The sequence below is a fragment of the Hemicordylus capensis genome, chromosome 6 (genome assembly GCF_027244095.1).
Source record: "Hemicordylus capensis ecotype Gifberg chromosome 6, rHemCap1.1.pri, whole genome shotgun sequence".
NCBI classification, from domain to species: Eukaryota; Metazoa; Chordata; class Lepidosauria; order Squamata; family Cordylidae; genus Hemicordylus; species Hemicordylus capensis.
In genome coordinates this window covers 5932005-5949151 of record NC_069662.1, presented here as the reverse complement: position 1 = coordinate 5949151, position 17147 = coordinate 5932005, and the positions used below count along the sequence as shown (strand labels likewise).

At 44.0% G+C, this 17147-nt stretch overlaps 1 protein-coding gene across 1 annotated transcript in view; it reads left to right on the top strand.

Annotated features, from left to right (window-relative positions):
* The window catches only part of LOC128329543 (uncharacterized), a 471544-nt gene that overhangs the window by 364320 nt on the left and 90077 nt on the right, over positions 1 to 17147 (top strand). The window contains exons 9-17 of the mRNA XM_053260948.1: positions 2323 to 2625; positions 3232 to 3525; positions 3982 to 4311; positions 4668 to 5003; positions 5720 to 6032; positions 6830 to 7134; positions 7600 to 7914; positions 10261 to 10430; positions 12990 to 13020. Coding sequence (XP_053116923.1) covers positions 2323 to 2625; positions 3232 to 3525; positions 3982 to 4311; positions 4668 to 5003; positions 5720 to 6032; positions 6830 to 7134; positions 7600 to 7914; positions 10261 to 10430; positions 12990 to 13020 — 2397 coding nt within the window. The remainder of the gene's footprint in view (positions 1 to 2322; positions 2626 to 3231; positions 3526 to 3981; positions 4312 to 4667; positions 5004 to 5719; positions 6033 to 6829; positions 7135 to 7599; positions 7915 to 10260; positions 10431 to 12989; positions 13021 to 17147) is intronic.

Genomic DNA, 17147 nt, shown 5'->3' with positions numbered 1-17147 from the left:
TCCTGGTGGTTTCTTAACTAGCAAAGGCCCCCAACCTCCTAGTAGACTGCATCAGTGCTGCTACAGGGGTAAGAAGGAAGCCATCTCCCTTCATTTCTCTTTGGCTGACATAGGCCAGATGTCCAAAGGTAGGAAAAGCCTATTCCTGGGAAAATAGGGTATTACTTAATTCATTTTCTTTATGGTTGCTTTATCCGTTCGCACATTTATCTCAAAAGCCTGATTGTAAGATCTGGAGGATAAGGTAATAAGAGGATAATCAAACACAAAAGTTCTTCTGCTGGTGCAGTCATTCACACCGGAGTCACCAGGGCAACACCACCACCCCGGAAGCAGCCGATGGTGCAGCAATGCAGGTCTTGTCCCAAGTCAGAAGAGGAAGTACAGGAGAGGAAGGGTGAGATTTGCCTAAACCTAAGCTTAACCCTAACCCTCAATCTTCCTTATAAGGGTTAGGTTGCACAATCAGCCTTTATTGCCACAGAACACGATTATTAACTGGGAAGAAAAACCATAGAAGTACCAAGTGCTGAGACACAATTAACTGTAGGATGTTGACTAGGAATAGAATGGTGATCACCTTAGAGGTCCTTTGTAGGTACCCATAGACAGCTCTATAGGACTGGGCTGCAAAACTAATATGGAACATAGCTAAATAAACATTTAGCAGACTTACTTGAGAAGAGGTTCCACAGAGCTCATTAGGCTGACTGAAAAGTATGCTGATACCTCTTCCCAAGTTCAAAGTTTAACTGCAGCTGCTGAGATTCTAGACAAATAGAAGAGACCTGTGGTGTTCCCAAAAGAGCCAAAAGGCAAGTTCACACATGCAGGTTCATCATCAAATAACTTTTATGAAGCCTTGTGTGTGGGAAGCAGCCATCAAAAATCAAACACTACAGATGGAGTATTCATATTGCTTTCCTTCAATTCTGTGCATTTCTATGGGGTCACTTCACAAGTCCACCTGAGGATCGTCGAGTGAGGTACAGGCACAGGTGAAGCAGAACTCAGATTTGGGTTTTGGTGAGTCTCCAGGGAAACAAAACTTTCAGCAGCCACTGAACATATTTGCTCTCCAAACTTGGCACATAGATGGAATAATAAGAGAAGTATTATGTGTAAATCAAAGCAATCATTTATATATTTATTCATTCATTCATCCATCCATTACATTTCTATACTGCCCCATCCAATGGTTCTGGGTGGTTTACAAAACCAAATATAATCATTTGAAAATCAAACCTAAAACCATATACAATCAAAACAATTCAAACTATTTAGAGCAGTTTAAAACCATTCAAACAACCATGAAGACAATAGGCCTGTTCACACAGCCATTAAAACCAGGGTAGGAGCTGGGTCACCTTGTTCTGCAAGTTTGTGAGAGCCTAGGCAAATCCCTCCAGCCTAGGTTGCTCAAAGCAGGATAACCCAGCTTTTGTACCCTGATGTTAACTGAAGTAGGAGGGGAGGAGAGCTCTTATTACCTTGCTTTTCTGGTCATGTGGATCCACTTACCTTTTCTATCCGGCCATCAGGACCCAGCAGGCATGAAAACAATAGAGAGCTGTGGCCACAGGGCCTGCCATCATGAATATGCCATTCTGAAAAACACACTCTATGATCCTATACCTGGAGGTACTTCAGCAGGGCTGCATCCACCTCCTGCTCCTTCACAGCCAATCAGAGGAAAACTGTTGATGTCATGAGGCTCTCCAGTTTGTTGCCACTGCAATGCATGCTGGGAAGGCCTGCTAAGTCTTGGCAGACTTTCCATGCTTGCAGCTTCCAGTTGCTATAATGGATGCCTCACTTGAATTAATGGTTTTTTCTGAGTTTGCTAATGCAAACAGAGGTTCTGATCATGTGCTGCTACTTGGGCAGGAGCTGTTTTAACCCTCCAACTCATTCCCAAGTGGTCATATGAACAGGCCTAATATATCCTTCCCTATTCAACACAACTCTAGTTTCATCGCCCAGAGGACCCCAGTTCTAGACCAGGTATTACTGGGTCCAGCAGCTTCTCCTTGGCTTCCAGCTACACTCTCTGGGCATTCTCAGAAGTCAGTCCTTTTGGCTTCTTATGCCTCACACATCAAGGATTCATTACTTCTGTTGCCTGCTCTGGGAAGAAGCAGAAGGTCCTGGTTTGCTGCTCAACTTGCTTGACTCATGAAGACGTTCTTCATTTCTTTTGCTATTGCTCCTGAGGGATTCCTTTTGCTTAATCCAGGTAATTTGTTGTCTTCCTAGCCAACCCAATGTTGCTACTCTCTCCCCCTTTTATTATGGCAATGTGTAACAACAGTGTTTCCACAGAACCACCCAAGCCTCAAGCACCTACCATTGAACTCCTGCAGTCAGTAGACCGAGAGAAGAAAATGGTGATGCTGAAATGCATTGCTTATAACTACAGGCCACAACCTGTGACCATCGAGTGGAAGGGTGTCCCACCAAACAAGAACTACATATTCACAGAAGAGAAGATGGCTGAGGGAACATACAGGGCCAGCAGCCACTTCCAGATGCCCTTCTCTCAGTGGCAAGAAGTGCAGAGCAACACATGTGAAGTGGTGCATCCGGGAACTAGCTCAAGGGTTGCCAAGAGCATCTCCAGGAAAGGTGACATAGGACAATACATCTCTCATACAGCATTTCTGGGCTGTTAGTTCAATCTGTCAGTGGTCTTTGAAAATTAACTTAGCAAATAAAGATAGGGCACGTGTGGCACCCACAGTTCTGTCATAGTTACAAATGGGTCTTGTTGATGGTTCTCCCTACCATCCTACTTGAACAGTAGGGGAAAGGATTATTAGACAAATATGGGATTTTAAAGGGTGGCTGGAAGGCAGGCAGGCAGGCAGGCAGGCAGGAAGGAAGGAAGGAATTATAGAGAAAGCACAGTGATTCCTCTTCCAAATGACTAACCACTCTAAATTCATTACCGTATTTTACGGACTATAAGACGCTACGGACTATAAGACGCACCTTAATTTTAATCCAGTTTTTCAGAGTTTTAACATATTAGACTGTTAAAACATATAAGACGCACCTGAATTTTGGCGGATATTTTTCGAGGAAAAAAGTGAGTCTTATAGTCCATAAAATACGGTATTTCGAAAGGATTTTACATTAACCACAACTCCATACACAATACCTTGGGTAAAAGAGCTACCTTTCCTTTCTTTCCTTTTCTTTCTCCCCCCATAGATTGGGTTATGCCCACAGGCCTTACATTGAGTCTCAGCACCAACCCACTCTGTCCCAGAGAGATGGGCAACATCACTTTCCTCTGTTCTATCTATGGCTACTCCTCGGAGGACATCCCAGTCACCTGGGAGGTTAGTGGGAGGGCTCAAAGTGTCTTGCCAGAAACCTCTCGGATGAAAGGCAACCAGTTCTACACCATCAGCAACCTGACCGTGCCCTTGAAGGACTGGAACCAACTACAGGTGTACACCTGCAAGGTGACCCATCCTGAAACAAACAAAGTCTACACAAGCAGTACCAGCAAGTGCAGAGGTGAACTTCCAACCCTGCTCTGGAACCACTCTCTGTCTCTCTTCATGGCCTGTTTCACTCTCCTTAAATGCATACTCTTGGTCTACTACCCAGCTGTCTACCTATGCTATGCCTTATTCCTACAGCCAAGCTAACAGGAAGTGAAACATCTGCAGTAGACAATTCCAGTTCATACTGTGGTAGTGTGCTGGGTTTTGATCTTGCAAACTACCATTCTAAGCAGTTAACTGATATAGGACTAATTGCACTGGAAGGCAAAGTGATTGGTTATGCCATCAATATGGAAGACTGGGTGGAGTTTCTTAAATCAAATTATGATAAGGTTGGGACCTCCATCCTTCAGTTCCCTTTTCTTCACTCTCTTGCAAATTCTTAGTTTTGCCATCTCTTCCTTTGCTTCCAAATGCTCAGCTCTGCCCATCGTAAAGAGCTATGTCCACTTTTGCTCCCCTCCAGCCTGCAAAGCCAGCATCCCACCCCCCAGCCTCTACCTCCTGAAGCCACCCCTTGAGAGACTGTTCACCCAAAGAGAGGCCATCTTGACTTGCCACGTGGTGGGATATGAGCTGGATCATGCCACAGTCACCTGGATGGTGGGTGACCATAACCGTAGCAAGAATGCTACAGCAGGAACCATCAAGAACCATGAAAACCAGACCCAGAGTTTCCAAAGCCAGTTGGTCATCACCAAAGAGGCCTGGGATTCTGGAAGCAACGTCAAATGCACAATTTCTCATCCCTGCTTTCTCTTCCCAACCACAAGGATGAGCATCCAAAAAACAAAAGGTAAGGGGAGATCGAAAAGGACATGGGTGATCAGCATCTTCTTTAGCTTACGAACAAAGTCTGCCTCAAAAGACTTCAGCAAAAGGAATGAAGGCATTTTCCTCTTTACCAATAGACAGAGAAAAAGTGTGGGACAGCATTCCCTTATCACTCAACCATCACACTCTAGGCCTCACACATGGAAGAAAGTGATAGGGCTTTAAAGCTGGAGTCCACAGCTTTTATGATGCAAATTTAAAAAATAAATTTCAATAGGTGGACATTGCACTTTGCTACTGATCTATTCCTCCTCTTTTTAGACTTCCAATCCTAGAACTGACTTTGTCAACATTTCTATTTCCACCTCTTCCATATAGAGTCCTACCAAGTTAAAGCTCCATCTCTCTCCTGGGTCCTTCCATCACCAATGCAACTGATGCAACCTGCCTCCCAAGCAGTAGCCTGGTTGGCCTGTAAAGTGTCTGAATTCTCCCCAGCTGAAATACTCATCAGGTGGAAGAAGAACAACAGCAGTATTCATGTCTCTGAATATATCACAGGGCCTCCAGTGGCTACAGATGGCAACCTCACCTTCACCACTCAAAGCATCCTGAAAATCCCAGCATCTGAATGGGAAAGCAGAGCCCTATATACTTGCATGGTGGGGCATGAATCCCTATCTGATATGAAGCAGATCAGAACAAACTTGTATGGTAAGTCTGGATGCTGGAAGAGTCTCCAGTGGCCAAGATGGGGTATAAGATTCCACAGCACAAGTCAGTGTACAACCCTCAGCAGCTAAAGACTACTCATAAGAAGGTGGATGAAATTATATGCATAACAAAGGTATACACACACACACACACACACATATCTTTCACTCAACGATCATGACATGATTCTCAGATCAGGACTGAACTTTCTTCATTGGAATGTATGGTGTTTGCAGTGAGATCTGCTGGGAAGAAAGCTCTCTCTGTAGTGTTTGGACAAGGATGGTTGCACATGCAAGTCACCTGATGCTACCATCATCAGGTAGTGAGCATGCAAATGTGAACTCAGAATATATCCTCCTCCCCATCCAGAAGTTAATTCCTCTGACATCTGTGGGACTCAGAGCCTTTACTTTCAAATTTTTAAAACTTTCAATCCAGCCTGCTTTGTCATTTAACCATACATCATCTTTTTAAACTCACAAGAAGCATTATGTTCTGCACACACACAAGTTCTTGTTCTGTTCTGTTCTGTTCTTTTTTCTTTTCTTTTCTTTTCTTTTCTTTTGTCTTGTCTTGTCTTTCTTTTTCTTTTTCTTTTCTTTTTTCTTGTCTTGTCTTGTCTTGTCTTTCTTCTTTCTTTCTTTCTTCTTTCTTTCTTTCTTTCTTTCCTTCTTCTTCTTTTTTGCATCCAAAGGTCAACTTTTTCATTTCAGGTCTGCTGGAACCAGCTTCCCCGCAAGTTACAGCATTCCACATCCCAGAAGAAGGGGGAGGCCAGAAACTTGTCTGCTTTGCTACCAGCTTCTATCCAAAAAGCATTGGCATTCAATGGAGTACCAAAGGAAGAAATCTCAACTGCAGTTCCTACTCTTCACCTCTGGTGGACCTTAGTGATGGGAAGTTCCAGAAGTCTTGCAGTCTTGTGCTTAGTGGAAAACAATGGAGCAAGCCAGAAAAATATACATGCAATGTAAATCACAGCTCAACCAACACTTTTATTAAGAAGAACCTGGAATCTTCTGGTAAGTCATCATATGCAGGCCAATTACATTGAAGCAGAAGGAAGCCAAGACTAATAGAGAAAAGAATCCCTCTGATCACAACTACTACATCCCTCATATATCTTTCTGCTTCCATGCCAGAAGGCATGACTTCCAGACTGTCACGTTAGATTTACCATCTTTTTGTTCCTGATCGACACTCTGTGCCTTTAACAACTGCATAACAGGCAGAAATCAAGGGGGATGCTGACTGATCAGCTTCTTGTGGAAGTTGTAGTGGTAGGTTCTTGTGGAAGTTGTGGTGGTAGTGATTGGCTGTGCATAGAATCTTGGGGGTGGTGACTGGTAGATGTTTAGGGATATGGGTGCCTCATGGTTAGGGCATTTGACTATATTTCTGAATGACAAAAGTTTGACTTTCACTTGGTCTTACAGTATATCTCATTTCCACCCAGATATAGACAGAGAATGGATTTGTCAGGTAGCAGAAGGCAAAGCTATCTGCATGTGGAAGTTGACCTCATTTGAGTAGGGTCAGCTTCAGACATGTCATCTTTCCCAGCCAAAAGTGGAAGACTTCCAATTTTCACGATGGTGAAAAGAACGCTGAACAGGAAAGAATATATTTCCTTTTCCCCCGTGCCAGCCATAACACTTGGATATTAAATTTCTTTTGCTCATGTCCCATGGGTTGGTTGGTCCAACAAGAATATATTGTGTTTTGATTAGTCACTATAATATGTCATCTTGAGAGATTCTGGAAAGCATAGCTGAAACCAGTTCAATCCAATGATTTGTTTTTGAAGGTAAGGCCCTCAGCAGCATGACAGGTATCCGTATAGAACGGCCATCCTTTCAAGACCTCTTCATAAACAAAAGCACATCTCTAATATGCATGATGCCCATCAAAAATGCAACCAAGAATTGGACAGTTAGCTGGACAATGGATGGCAAACCTGCTAACATGAATGCCGTTACCACTAAAGTAATGGAAAATACCAACAGCACTTCTTATGTCTATGGCGAACTGTGGGTGAATTTGACTGAATGGAAAGCCACTATGAAGTTCACCTGTAGCATCCGTGATGGCCTAGAAGAAACCATACAATACTTTGACCGAAGGAATGGTAAGGGCTTCTTGTAAGGGTAGTCAGGACTTTGAGGATGTGAGGCGCTACAAACTAGAATAGGGAGATTCAAGAATATATCAAAGTAATTGAATTGAACTATTGGTTCATCTGACTTAGTGTGCTGATTCAAATAGCAGCCCATGCTGTAAGTTCCTTAAGCACAGCACTGCAGCCACAGAATTTAGGACAATCTGCACATACAAAAATGTACAGCTGTTTTATGCCAGATTGATTATCATGGCTTCCACAAAGAATTCCGGAAGTGGTAGTTTAGGAAGCCTGCTAAAAATTTCTGCTAGAGAGGAGAGTCCAAGCCCCACTCTCCCAAAGCAGGAAGAACACGGGTTCCCTGTGGAGAGAAAGGTATTCATAAGCTAGCAAAAATCCTTAATATAGCTATACCCTGTTTTAAAGTCCATCATTTTTGTTCATATTATCATTTCCTTTCCCTTCCTGATGCAGGCCCTATGAAGCCCCCCAAAGTCTACCTCCAGCACCAGTCCTCCAAAGGTGACCAAGAAGTCACTTTACTCTGCATGGCTGAAGATTTCTATCCAGAAGAGATCTATATGGAATGGCAGGAAGAAAACAAAGAGGTGTCACTGGAGGGTGATGATGTCTATGGCGCGAAATGTGACCATGAAAAACAAAGATGCTCTTTCTTCAGCATCCTCAAAGTCCCTAGACACGAATGGATGAAGGGAACTTCCTATGCATGCCTTGTAGCCCATGTCTCCTCTGAAAGCTTCATAACTAGAAGAGCCAGTTCCCATTCTGGTAAAACACACCTCAGCTGTGCCATTTGCAATCACCATCAGATAGATTCTCATCATTGCAAAGACAGTGCCACATTCTCTTTTTCATTAACCATTCTATTAAAAAGCTGCAGATTCAATTCCATAGCTATCTCCAAACACAAGCAAGACAATTGTTTAAACTCCTTGTCATCTTACCTATTAAAAGTTGGTAGAATAAAACGGTGAGGATGATGAACCAGAGGCTAATTTGTCTTTATATTTATTTCAAAATTTCATTTCAGTTTCTCTAACTTCACTCATCTCTGCTGCCTTACATTCCCTTGGCTGCATAGTGGGCCTTCTATCCCAACTTGTTCCACTTCTCACTGTGAGTTAGCTGTCAATGTGTCAAACTATCAATGCATAGTCGCTGGCACAGTTGCATGATAGTATTCGGTTATGTCAGAAACAGATACATCAGGCAAGGCAATACAGGGTATGGCCACAAAACTATACTTTGTATTCAAGGAATCTTGTGGTGCCAGTGCAGTACCTCTGTATATTGTACACCTTCAAAAGCAGGGGGTATAGGTAAAGGCAGAAACATAAATATACATGTATACTTTGGCAAGATTTTAATCTTAAAATGTTGAGATTCTACCTAGCCAGGTTATTTCCCTTTAACCTCTTTTCCTTAAGTAGATTCATTTTTAGCCATCTTCCTAAAAGAATTAAGGGTTATGAGATCACCATGTCTCTGTGTCCATATGTGTCCACCTCTAATAGCCTTTACATTTTACAATCCACTGCAGACCAAATTTGTTCTAATAACTTTTACATTCTACTGACCAAAGGCACATGGAAGGGATGTAGTCACTCAGACGGTGGCCACTCGGATTCTAGGCCACACCCCTTTGTAACCCATGTGCTGACAGTGAGTCACAAACTAATTTCATAGTGCATGGGAGGGAATCCTAGGTAAGAGTCACCATGTTAAAAGAAGCAGAAAGTAGGCTCCATTAGTCCTGCTTAGGACTACATTTCCCCCACAAAGGAGCTAAATTATCTGTTGTAAAATCTGATATATTATCTGAATGCCCAAATAATTATCTGCTCCTCGACTGCAGCTGGGTGATGAATAAGCAAAGCCCTCAGAATGGGGTTTGCCTTGACTACAGTCAGGTATACCAGCTCTTCTGGTCCCTCTTCCAGCCCCTCCTGCATCCATGGTAAGATGTAAGGCCCACATGGGCCAATTCTGACTACAAAAACAGCAGCAGCAAGAGCAAAAGTACAGGAACAGGGATGGCACTCATTAATCACACCGGCTGACATCCTGACAAACAAAGCACCTGTGGAAGGACCTTGTGCTAGCTACTTGCACTAAGTCTGAAACTGGCATTCCAGAGCAGGGTTGTGCTACTGCAAACGTGCCTGTGCATGTGCAACATGGTTGCACATGGTGAAGCACAACCTCATTTGTTTCAAAGGGACATTTGTATACATTTGTATAAAGAGCTCAATTCCACAATCCCCATTTTAGCACAATTGTTAGTCAGGACGTCAGCCACTGTCTTCCTGGTGCCTCTCCACTCATCAGTCACAACTGAGTGGGAAACAGATAAACCTTCAGAAAGAGTTCCCTCAGCTGCAGTCCGAACAAACAGGTATTTCCATCCCCTCTTCCCTTTCCTACCTGTCTGGAGATGGCTGGGCCTCCCAGGAATGTGGAGAAGCCATCTGAGGAAATGTCTGATTGTTCTCTTCAAATTTCAACTTCTCCTTAGGAGAAACCCTGTAGTTCCTCCTTGAATTTCAGTTTCTCCTTGGAGAATCCTGAAACTCTCTTTTGAATTTCATTTTGGAGAAATTTTGGTTCATAGATCAACTACAGCAGCAAAAGCAGCAGCAAAAGATGATCTGGGAGCAGTGCTGAAATGCACTCCTACTCTGTCACCCCAGCGTCTCTCCTGGCAGAACCCTTTTTCTTGACGTCTTTGTTTTGGCCCACGTCTGCTGATCTTACCTCCCTCTCAATGAGATTTTCATTCACTTTCATTTGATCTCACTTTGTATGTATACTGCAACTTTATATTAAAGCAATAACCTATGAGACGTTTCTCTCTTTCTTCTTCAGTTGGCATCTAGTGCCCTGATCCAACAATCAGGTAGAGATTTTGCAACCATGACAACCACTTTGTATGCTAATGTACCAAAGATGCTTTAAGGAGGTCAATGCTCACCAAAGAGAAATGGATAATACCCTGAGAAGTCCTCCCTAATACTTTGTGTGTTACATTTAGCATTTGTGGGGGAAGGGCTTGTTTCCTTTTTGGAGTGCTTTCCCCCCATGTCTTTGATCTTATCATCTCCCCTAATCCTGCAGATGCCTGGGATTGTGCCATGATTGGTGTTGCCCTGTGTGACCTCCGCAATGAAAATGATGACGAGTATAGTGAACTGGAGGACGCCAACGGTGTCTGGAACAAGGGTTCCACTTTCATGATCCTCTTCATCGTTGCGCTCTTCTATGGAGGCCTTGTCACCTTCATCAAGGTAAAAAGGGGGAGGGGGATACAGTCAAACCATGGACATGGCAACATTTCCCCATCCATGGAATGCATGCTTAACCATCATGGAATCATAGATTTGCAAGGGGGTCATCAAGGCCAGTTGATCACCTACGCAAATCCGCCCCCCCCCCCGACAAGATATCTCTTATGAAAACATTCCTATGGGATCTCTTTCCAGCCTGTATTTGAAAACACGGAAAGAAGGGAATTCCATTGCATTCATTGAAGCTTATTTCTATTCCTATACAGATGGCCAGTTCTGATTCTCATCTGTGGCGGAGGGAGGAGGCTTCACACTCCTGTTTTCCAGTCATTTACATGGTGAAAATGACCAGGAAGTGCTAGTGTGCAAGGGGCCAATTGCGAATGGCCAATGTGAGCAGCCAACACTGACAATGCTAGACTGGAAGTAGAGTGGCTAATGTTCATTGCCGCACCAACTAACCATGGTTGGCTTCTCGCACACAACCACTTCCCAGTCATTTACACCGCCCGGTTGGCCAGGAACGAATCACGAGTGTACATGCACGGTGCCGCCGCCTCCCTCTGCCACTAGCAGGATGAGCTACACCTAAAATGTCTTAAGTATACACTTTAAAAATGTTAGTGTGAAGCAGTGAGAGACATTTTTGTTTGCATAAATGTTTCTTATATACATGTGTTTATCAGGAAACCGAGATTGGCTGGGGATCCCCGTTGTGTGCACTTGGCATGGCAAACTGGGGATAATGTCCAGCATAGTGTGTAAGGAAGCTCTTATCATAAGCCGGTTCTTCCCAATGACTATTCTTTCTTTTCTGCCTGTCCTCTCTGTCACCTCTGCTTGCCTTTTGCTGCCCTCCATTTGAAAAAGGGCAGTGGGAAGGTCCTTGCACCTTGAAACCTGTCTGCGCCCATGTGCTTCCTGTTTCCCACCCCTGTACCACTTGCACATGCCATATGGGGTGGGGGGAGGGCAAAGGTAGGGGAGGCACTGCCTCAGTGGGCACAGGCACCCTCAGCAGTGCTCACCCACTTCATTAACCACCTTGGCCTGAAACAGCTCCTGGTAGTTGTCATGAGGAATGAAGTCCCCACTGGGCATGTGCCACCCCTTGCACAGGTCTGCATAGGAGAGGACTCTTGTGAAACATGCTCCATCCTGCAATGGAGGTGCCATTGCTGATGTCCTTCTGGCCCCTCTGCTCCTCCTCCTGCTGCTGCTCCACAGAAAGCACTCTGGCCAGCACAGTGGGCAACCACCTGATTCCCACCACTACCCTCCTATCTGTCTACTGTCTGTCTATCCCAGGCCTGCTCAACTTCGGCCTTCCTGCAGATGTTGGCCTACAATTCCCATAATCCCTGGTTATTGGCCATTGTGGCTAGGGATTATGGGAGTTGTAGTCCAAAAACAGCTGGGGGGCCTAAGTTGAGCAGGCCTGGTCTATCCTTGAAAGAGCATAAGAATGGTCACAATCGAAAGAGCATAAGAATGGTCACAAAATAAATGAGCTGTCAAACTCAGTTCTGTCCAACAGTAGCCAACCAAATGCCCTATAGATGCGGCCCTATTCCAATGCAACTCATCCAGACACATGGAGATTAATGGTTCCATATCTTTCATCTCTCCCCCACCAACTTCTGTTTCTACAGGTGAAATAACCATTAATCTGGTCTCACAAAGAAGTAAGCGTTTCTCTCTATTACAAATTACTCTCAAGACTTTCTCCATTATCATTATCATTATTTTTCAATGGCTCTGAAGGGGGATACAACAAAGCATTAATGGAATAAAGCATTAACGTCAACATTACTCAGTTTGCTTTGCCAGCTTTCGTAATACCTGATGCAGGCAATTTTTCTTTGTTTGATGAAAATGGTCAAACAGCTAATGATGAAAGTGATCTCAGTTTACATGAAGATCACCCAAAGATCCCAATTGCTAAATGTCTTGCTGTGGACCCACAAATATCGGACTGCAAATGCATGGAGACAGAATTACAAGGAGCAAGCTTGCCTGTGCCACAGAACACAATGGAACACAATGAGGAATGGTGAATTAAACATCCATGATCAGGAACGACTTCTGAACTTTTCAGATGTGGCCTCTGAAGGACTGAGGAAAACTGTGACTTTAAATATAAGCCATCCAAATTGGTGGGAAGCTGCCAAGGGCAAAGTTCTAAAGTGAATTCATTGGCTCACATCCTGACTTCATTACTCTGCAGAAGCCCTATTGAAATTAATAGGACAAGTTAGTCATGACTAACTTGTCCTATTGATTTCAATAGGGCTTCTATAGAGTAACGTAGAGGGAATGTCAGCCATTGTTATTACCATCTGAGCTCAAACTTCCCAGTCCCCTGTTTTGTTGTTTCCTCAAAAGCATTGCATGTTCCAGAAGAGTTGCCATTGGTACAATAGTAGGCTTACCCATTTGCAACCCAGAGAACATGCATTGGCCTCTGTGCACTGACCAAGCAGGAGACATGTTGCTGCACCTGCTCTTGCTCATACTCTCTTGGCCCTTTAGTCCATACCTTTTCCCCACCTGCCATAGCAAGGAACTCACCTTGCCCTGCTAGAGTCAGGTGAGGATGGACAAAAGGACATGGATCAGAAGAGGTAGGAGCAATGGCAACAACTTCATCTCCTGCTTCATCGGCGTGTTCAAAGAAAAGGCTCGGATATAAGACAGAAAGGGCCAGATTGTTAAGGATCTTTCATAAAGGGCACCATTCCTTTCCAAGACCCATTGATTTCAACAGAGAAAGTCAAGTACAAATTTAAATCAGCCAGATCAATGGGAATGGGAATTACTCAACTTTCCCCTAGAGACGGTATGCTCCATTTGCTTCAGTGGTGCATTGCATTGCATTATGCTTCCTTCTTTTGTGCTGAATTACTTTCAAAATTGCTAAGGCGGTGGGGAGTTCAAGTATTACATCACATTTGCATTACATTTATCCTCTATTGCTGCTTTTTGGTTCAGAGAAAATTACAGCTTGGGTTGCCAATACTTTGAAAAAACTCCCAGGGCAATTGAAGGAGAGATTTTGCCCTACTGTTGATCAGCTCTTTGATGCTAAAGCGCTGATCAGTGCTTTCAATACCAATCAATTGCTTAGTGTGAGCACAACTATTTACTGTTAATGGGTCACTTAGCACTGGTGACCTACTAGGCTGGCTGGCACAGGGCATCCATGCTGAACTCTCTAGAGTGTTCTGTGCTAATCAGCTGTTATACTGTAGCTTGTGAAACTGTGAGGATCCAACAAGTATGTGGTGCCTGTTCATTAGCCAAGGTTCTGGTGTACATTTCATCCTGATGTAGCACACATCAGCATTATAGTTTATTATATTTAGTTGTATTGTAATAAACTGCATAGTGCTGCACTGACATTGCATGATCTCAGAGCTCAGTTTATCACACTGAGATCCAATCCTCTCCTGCCTTTTGCCATGGTGTGTTAATATGAATTGTATAAAATAATGGGTTTTATTGTGTCCCACTGCACTGTACCAATTTGCATTGATGTGCACAATGCCAAGCTTATTGCTTAGTTTGCTGGGATTATTAGCTTCTGGTTGTTGCACATCTTGTATCTGTGCCTTGCATCCCATTGCTCCCCATTATATATGAACCTGAAGTGTTTTAGCAAACCTCTGCTGCTCAATAAAGTTTTGTTATTTCCTATATGTCATTGATCAATCTTGTACAAGATATTGGATGAAAGAGCTGGTTTACACATTGTGTTTCATCCACACAGCATTTAAGTACAATTTGTGTACAAGCCGCTATTTGGTGACTGGTTCTGCCCTCCCAGGTTGCCATTTTGTGACAGGCCCCATCTTCCAGGGGCATAACTATAATAGGGCAAGGGGAGACAGTTGTCTGGGAGCCCACTGCCTTGGGGACCCCCCCCAGAGGCAAGTCACATGACTGACTCCCCCAGCCGCACACCCGCCCGGGCTTCCTTCAGTTGTATTCATCCTCCGAAATTGTTGTGAGTGTTAACATCTGGAGCTATCAGAACAGCATCTCTTTCTCTAGTACCATTAAATGACTTGCATCGTCCACAATTTACAAAACCTTTTTTAAAAATAATTTAGGATGATGTTCTATTGTGGCACACAGGTGTTATACATACATACATACATACATACATACATACATACATACATTACTATGCTTTTTGTTACTACTATTCAGCCTCATTTAAGATTTCTTTACTTCATGAGCTGAGCTTCAGAGGGCGGCGGGCCATTTTAAAATCTTGTCTCTGGGTCCACTCCAACCTTGCTACACCCCTGCCATCTCCCCAAACTGCTATTTTGTACTGGTAGCTCCCGCAGCTCTGGCAAAAAGAAGAAGGAGCTCCCACAAGCCGCAAAGCTGCCCACCCCTGCTTTCTGCAACTCTCAGGCATCTGGCACTTTGCAGAGATTCATGTGCCAGGAACACTCGACTTTATCCCAAGGAGCTTACAACCTAATAGTAGACAGTGGAAGAGACTGAATGGAGGAAAGGGGAAAACAGTAGCAAGAGAGGAAGAATGGAAAAGGTGAGGGAGAAGAGTAATGAGTGTCAATGCTATTTTGAAGGTTTAAATGTATACCAGCTTTCAAGCCGGGGCACTGAAGGCTGGATTCCAAGCTAGGTAAGATTTGAGTTTGAGTCCCAGTTTAGCTCTGTGCTAAATGGATGACATCAGTTATCCATAAATCAAAGGATGTACCTTAGTGGATTATTATGACCAAAAAAAAGTGGCCTGTAAATGAAAGGAGTGATGAGAATTGCAGAGTTTAAGTCTTACCTTCTGTTGCAGGGGTTCCTCTCTCTGGCTGTTGTTGACAACATCTCCATCATCTTCAGCGGCAATTTACTGCAGCTGGGAAGCTGTCGTCTAGCAGCCAGAGAGCCTTGGATTGACCACCCCTGCCCTGTTGCAAATCCATTTACCCACCATTCTCCCACAGGCCAAGCTGCCCCACAGGCTTCTGCCGTCAGCCGAGAGTGGGTAGGTACGCTGAACAAAGGAACAGCACATTGCCCCCACAACCTAGGTGACACACACTGCAGGCCAAAAGGTGTTGGGTGCCCCTGTTTTTGCAGTTCTCCTGGGAGAGCAAGAAAAGGGGGGTTATCAAACACTTTGGGCCAGTGTGTAAATTGACTGCTGACTCTAGGGGTTACATTTCCTAATGGTTCCTGCCTCTTGTCTGTGACCCAAAACAAGACCCATTGTGAGAGCAAAGAAAGCCCTGGGACAGAAAGGCCTGATATACTGCTGGACCTCCATAGTTTTATGGCTGAAATGGCAACCACAGACAGAAGTCCAGTCGAAGACTAGCGCCTTTACATTGGGCCTGCAGCTGTTATGGACCACTCTCTAGCTGGCCTCAACCTGCCCTAATTTACCTACCCTATAAAACTGCCTGTTGTCTATTGGACCTAGGTTAGGGATGGTATAATTTTTGCTACCAGTGCACAGCGTTCAACATTGGCCTCCACGCTTGCTCCACAGATATACTACTGGTCTATACTCTCAATAAACATGCTGTGGCAGGGAGGTGGCAGCGGTTCTCTCTGCCAAGGCACCTATTTTAGGAGAAGGCATGAGCTCCCCCTCCACAACCTCCTCGTGAGCTGTGTCTCAGTTTTCATTGATTACGTACTACATAGCTCCACTGTGTCACTAGCATTGCACTGCAAACTAGTGTTGTGCTAGTCAATGCTGGATTTATTCATGACCAAAGTACGCTACAGCATAAGGCTTCACATTATGAGGGGCCTCTGAATAACCGCAAAATAAATGAATTTCACGTTTTACAGAACTGGTTGAAAAATAAAGAGAAGGGGGGGGGAGACCCTAAAATGGACATTATAATTCCAAAACAAAAATATATGGCTACACAATGATTTATCACACTGAGTTTATACATTTGTGCAGAAATAACTCACTTATATCAAAATTTTATTAGACCAGGGCCCCGTTCAGCATGTACATCTTAAGATAAACGGGGATGTAACTGTTTTGGGTGGGTTGTGAGTGACACACTGGGGCAGAACATCAGACCCATTTTATAATCTTATGGGGCCTTTTAAGCTTGACACAGTTCAGGACCTCCGCACATCATAATCTGGCCCTGGCACTAGCACAAAACATCCTTGCATTCGCACAGCAAGTCACCCAACTTCTGGTGTACCCCATGCTGGGCAACTTCTTCCTCTATCCATTTACACTGCACAGCACATTGCTTTTGTGCACATCAATCCTGAGGTTTTTGCGGAACTTCAGGATTTTGCACACGGATAATGTTTTCCTGTGCAGACACAACTTTGTTGCACAAGAGCTTTGTTAGTTTGGATGTCAACCATTGTTGGAATTGGGCATATGTCAACCCCTCTTTAATTCACACTACATGATGCCTATACACGATTAATAAGAAATGTGCATTTGCCAGGCACTGAGAAATCCTCACATGGGGGGGAAATGTTATTGCCAACTTGCTTTTCATGTTGGTTTTCCCCCAGAAAACCTGTTATTAGGCACTTTGAGCTGAGCTGGTGCACATAAGAAAATGAGTTTCTATCATGAGCCCAAGATTTCACATCTGCCCATCTTCATCTGACCACCAGCACTAGCTCTTGGCTCAAAGTGAAAGCACCTGACCACAGCGAGATGTGTAAACAGGACACATCTGCTCTCAGAAT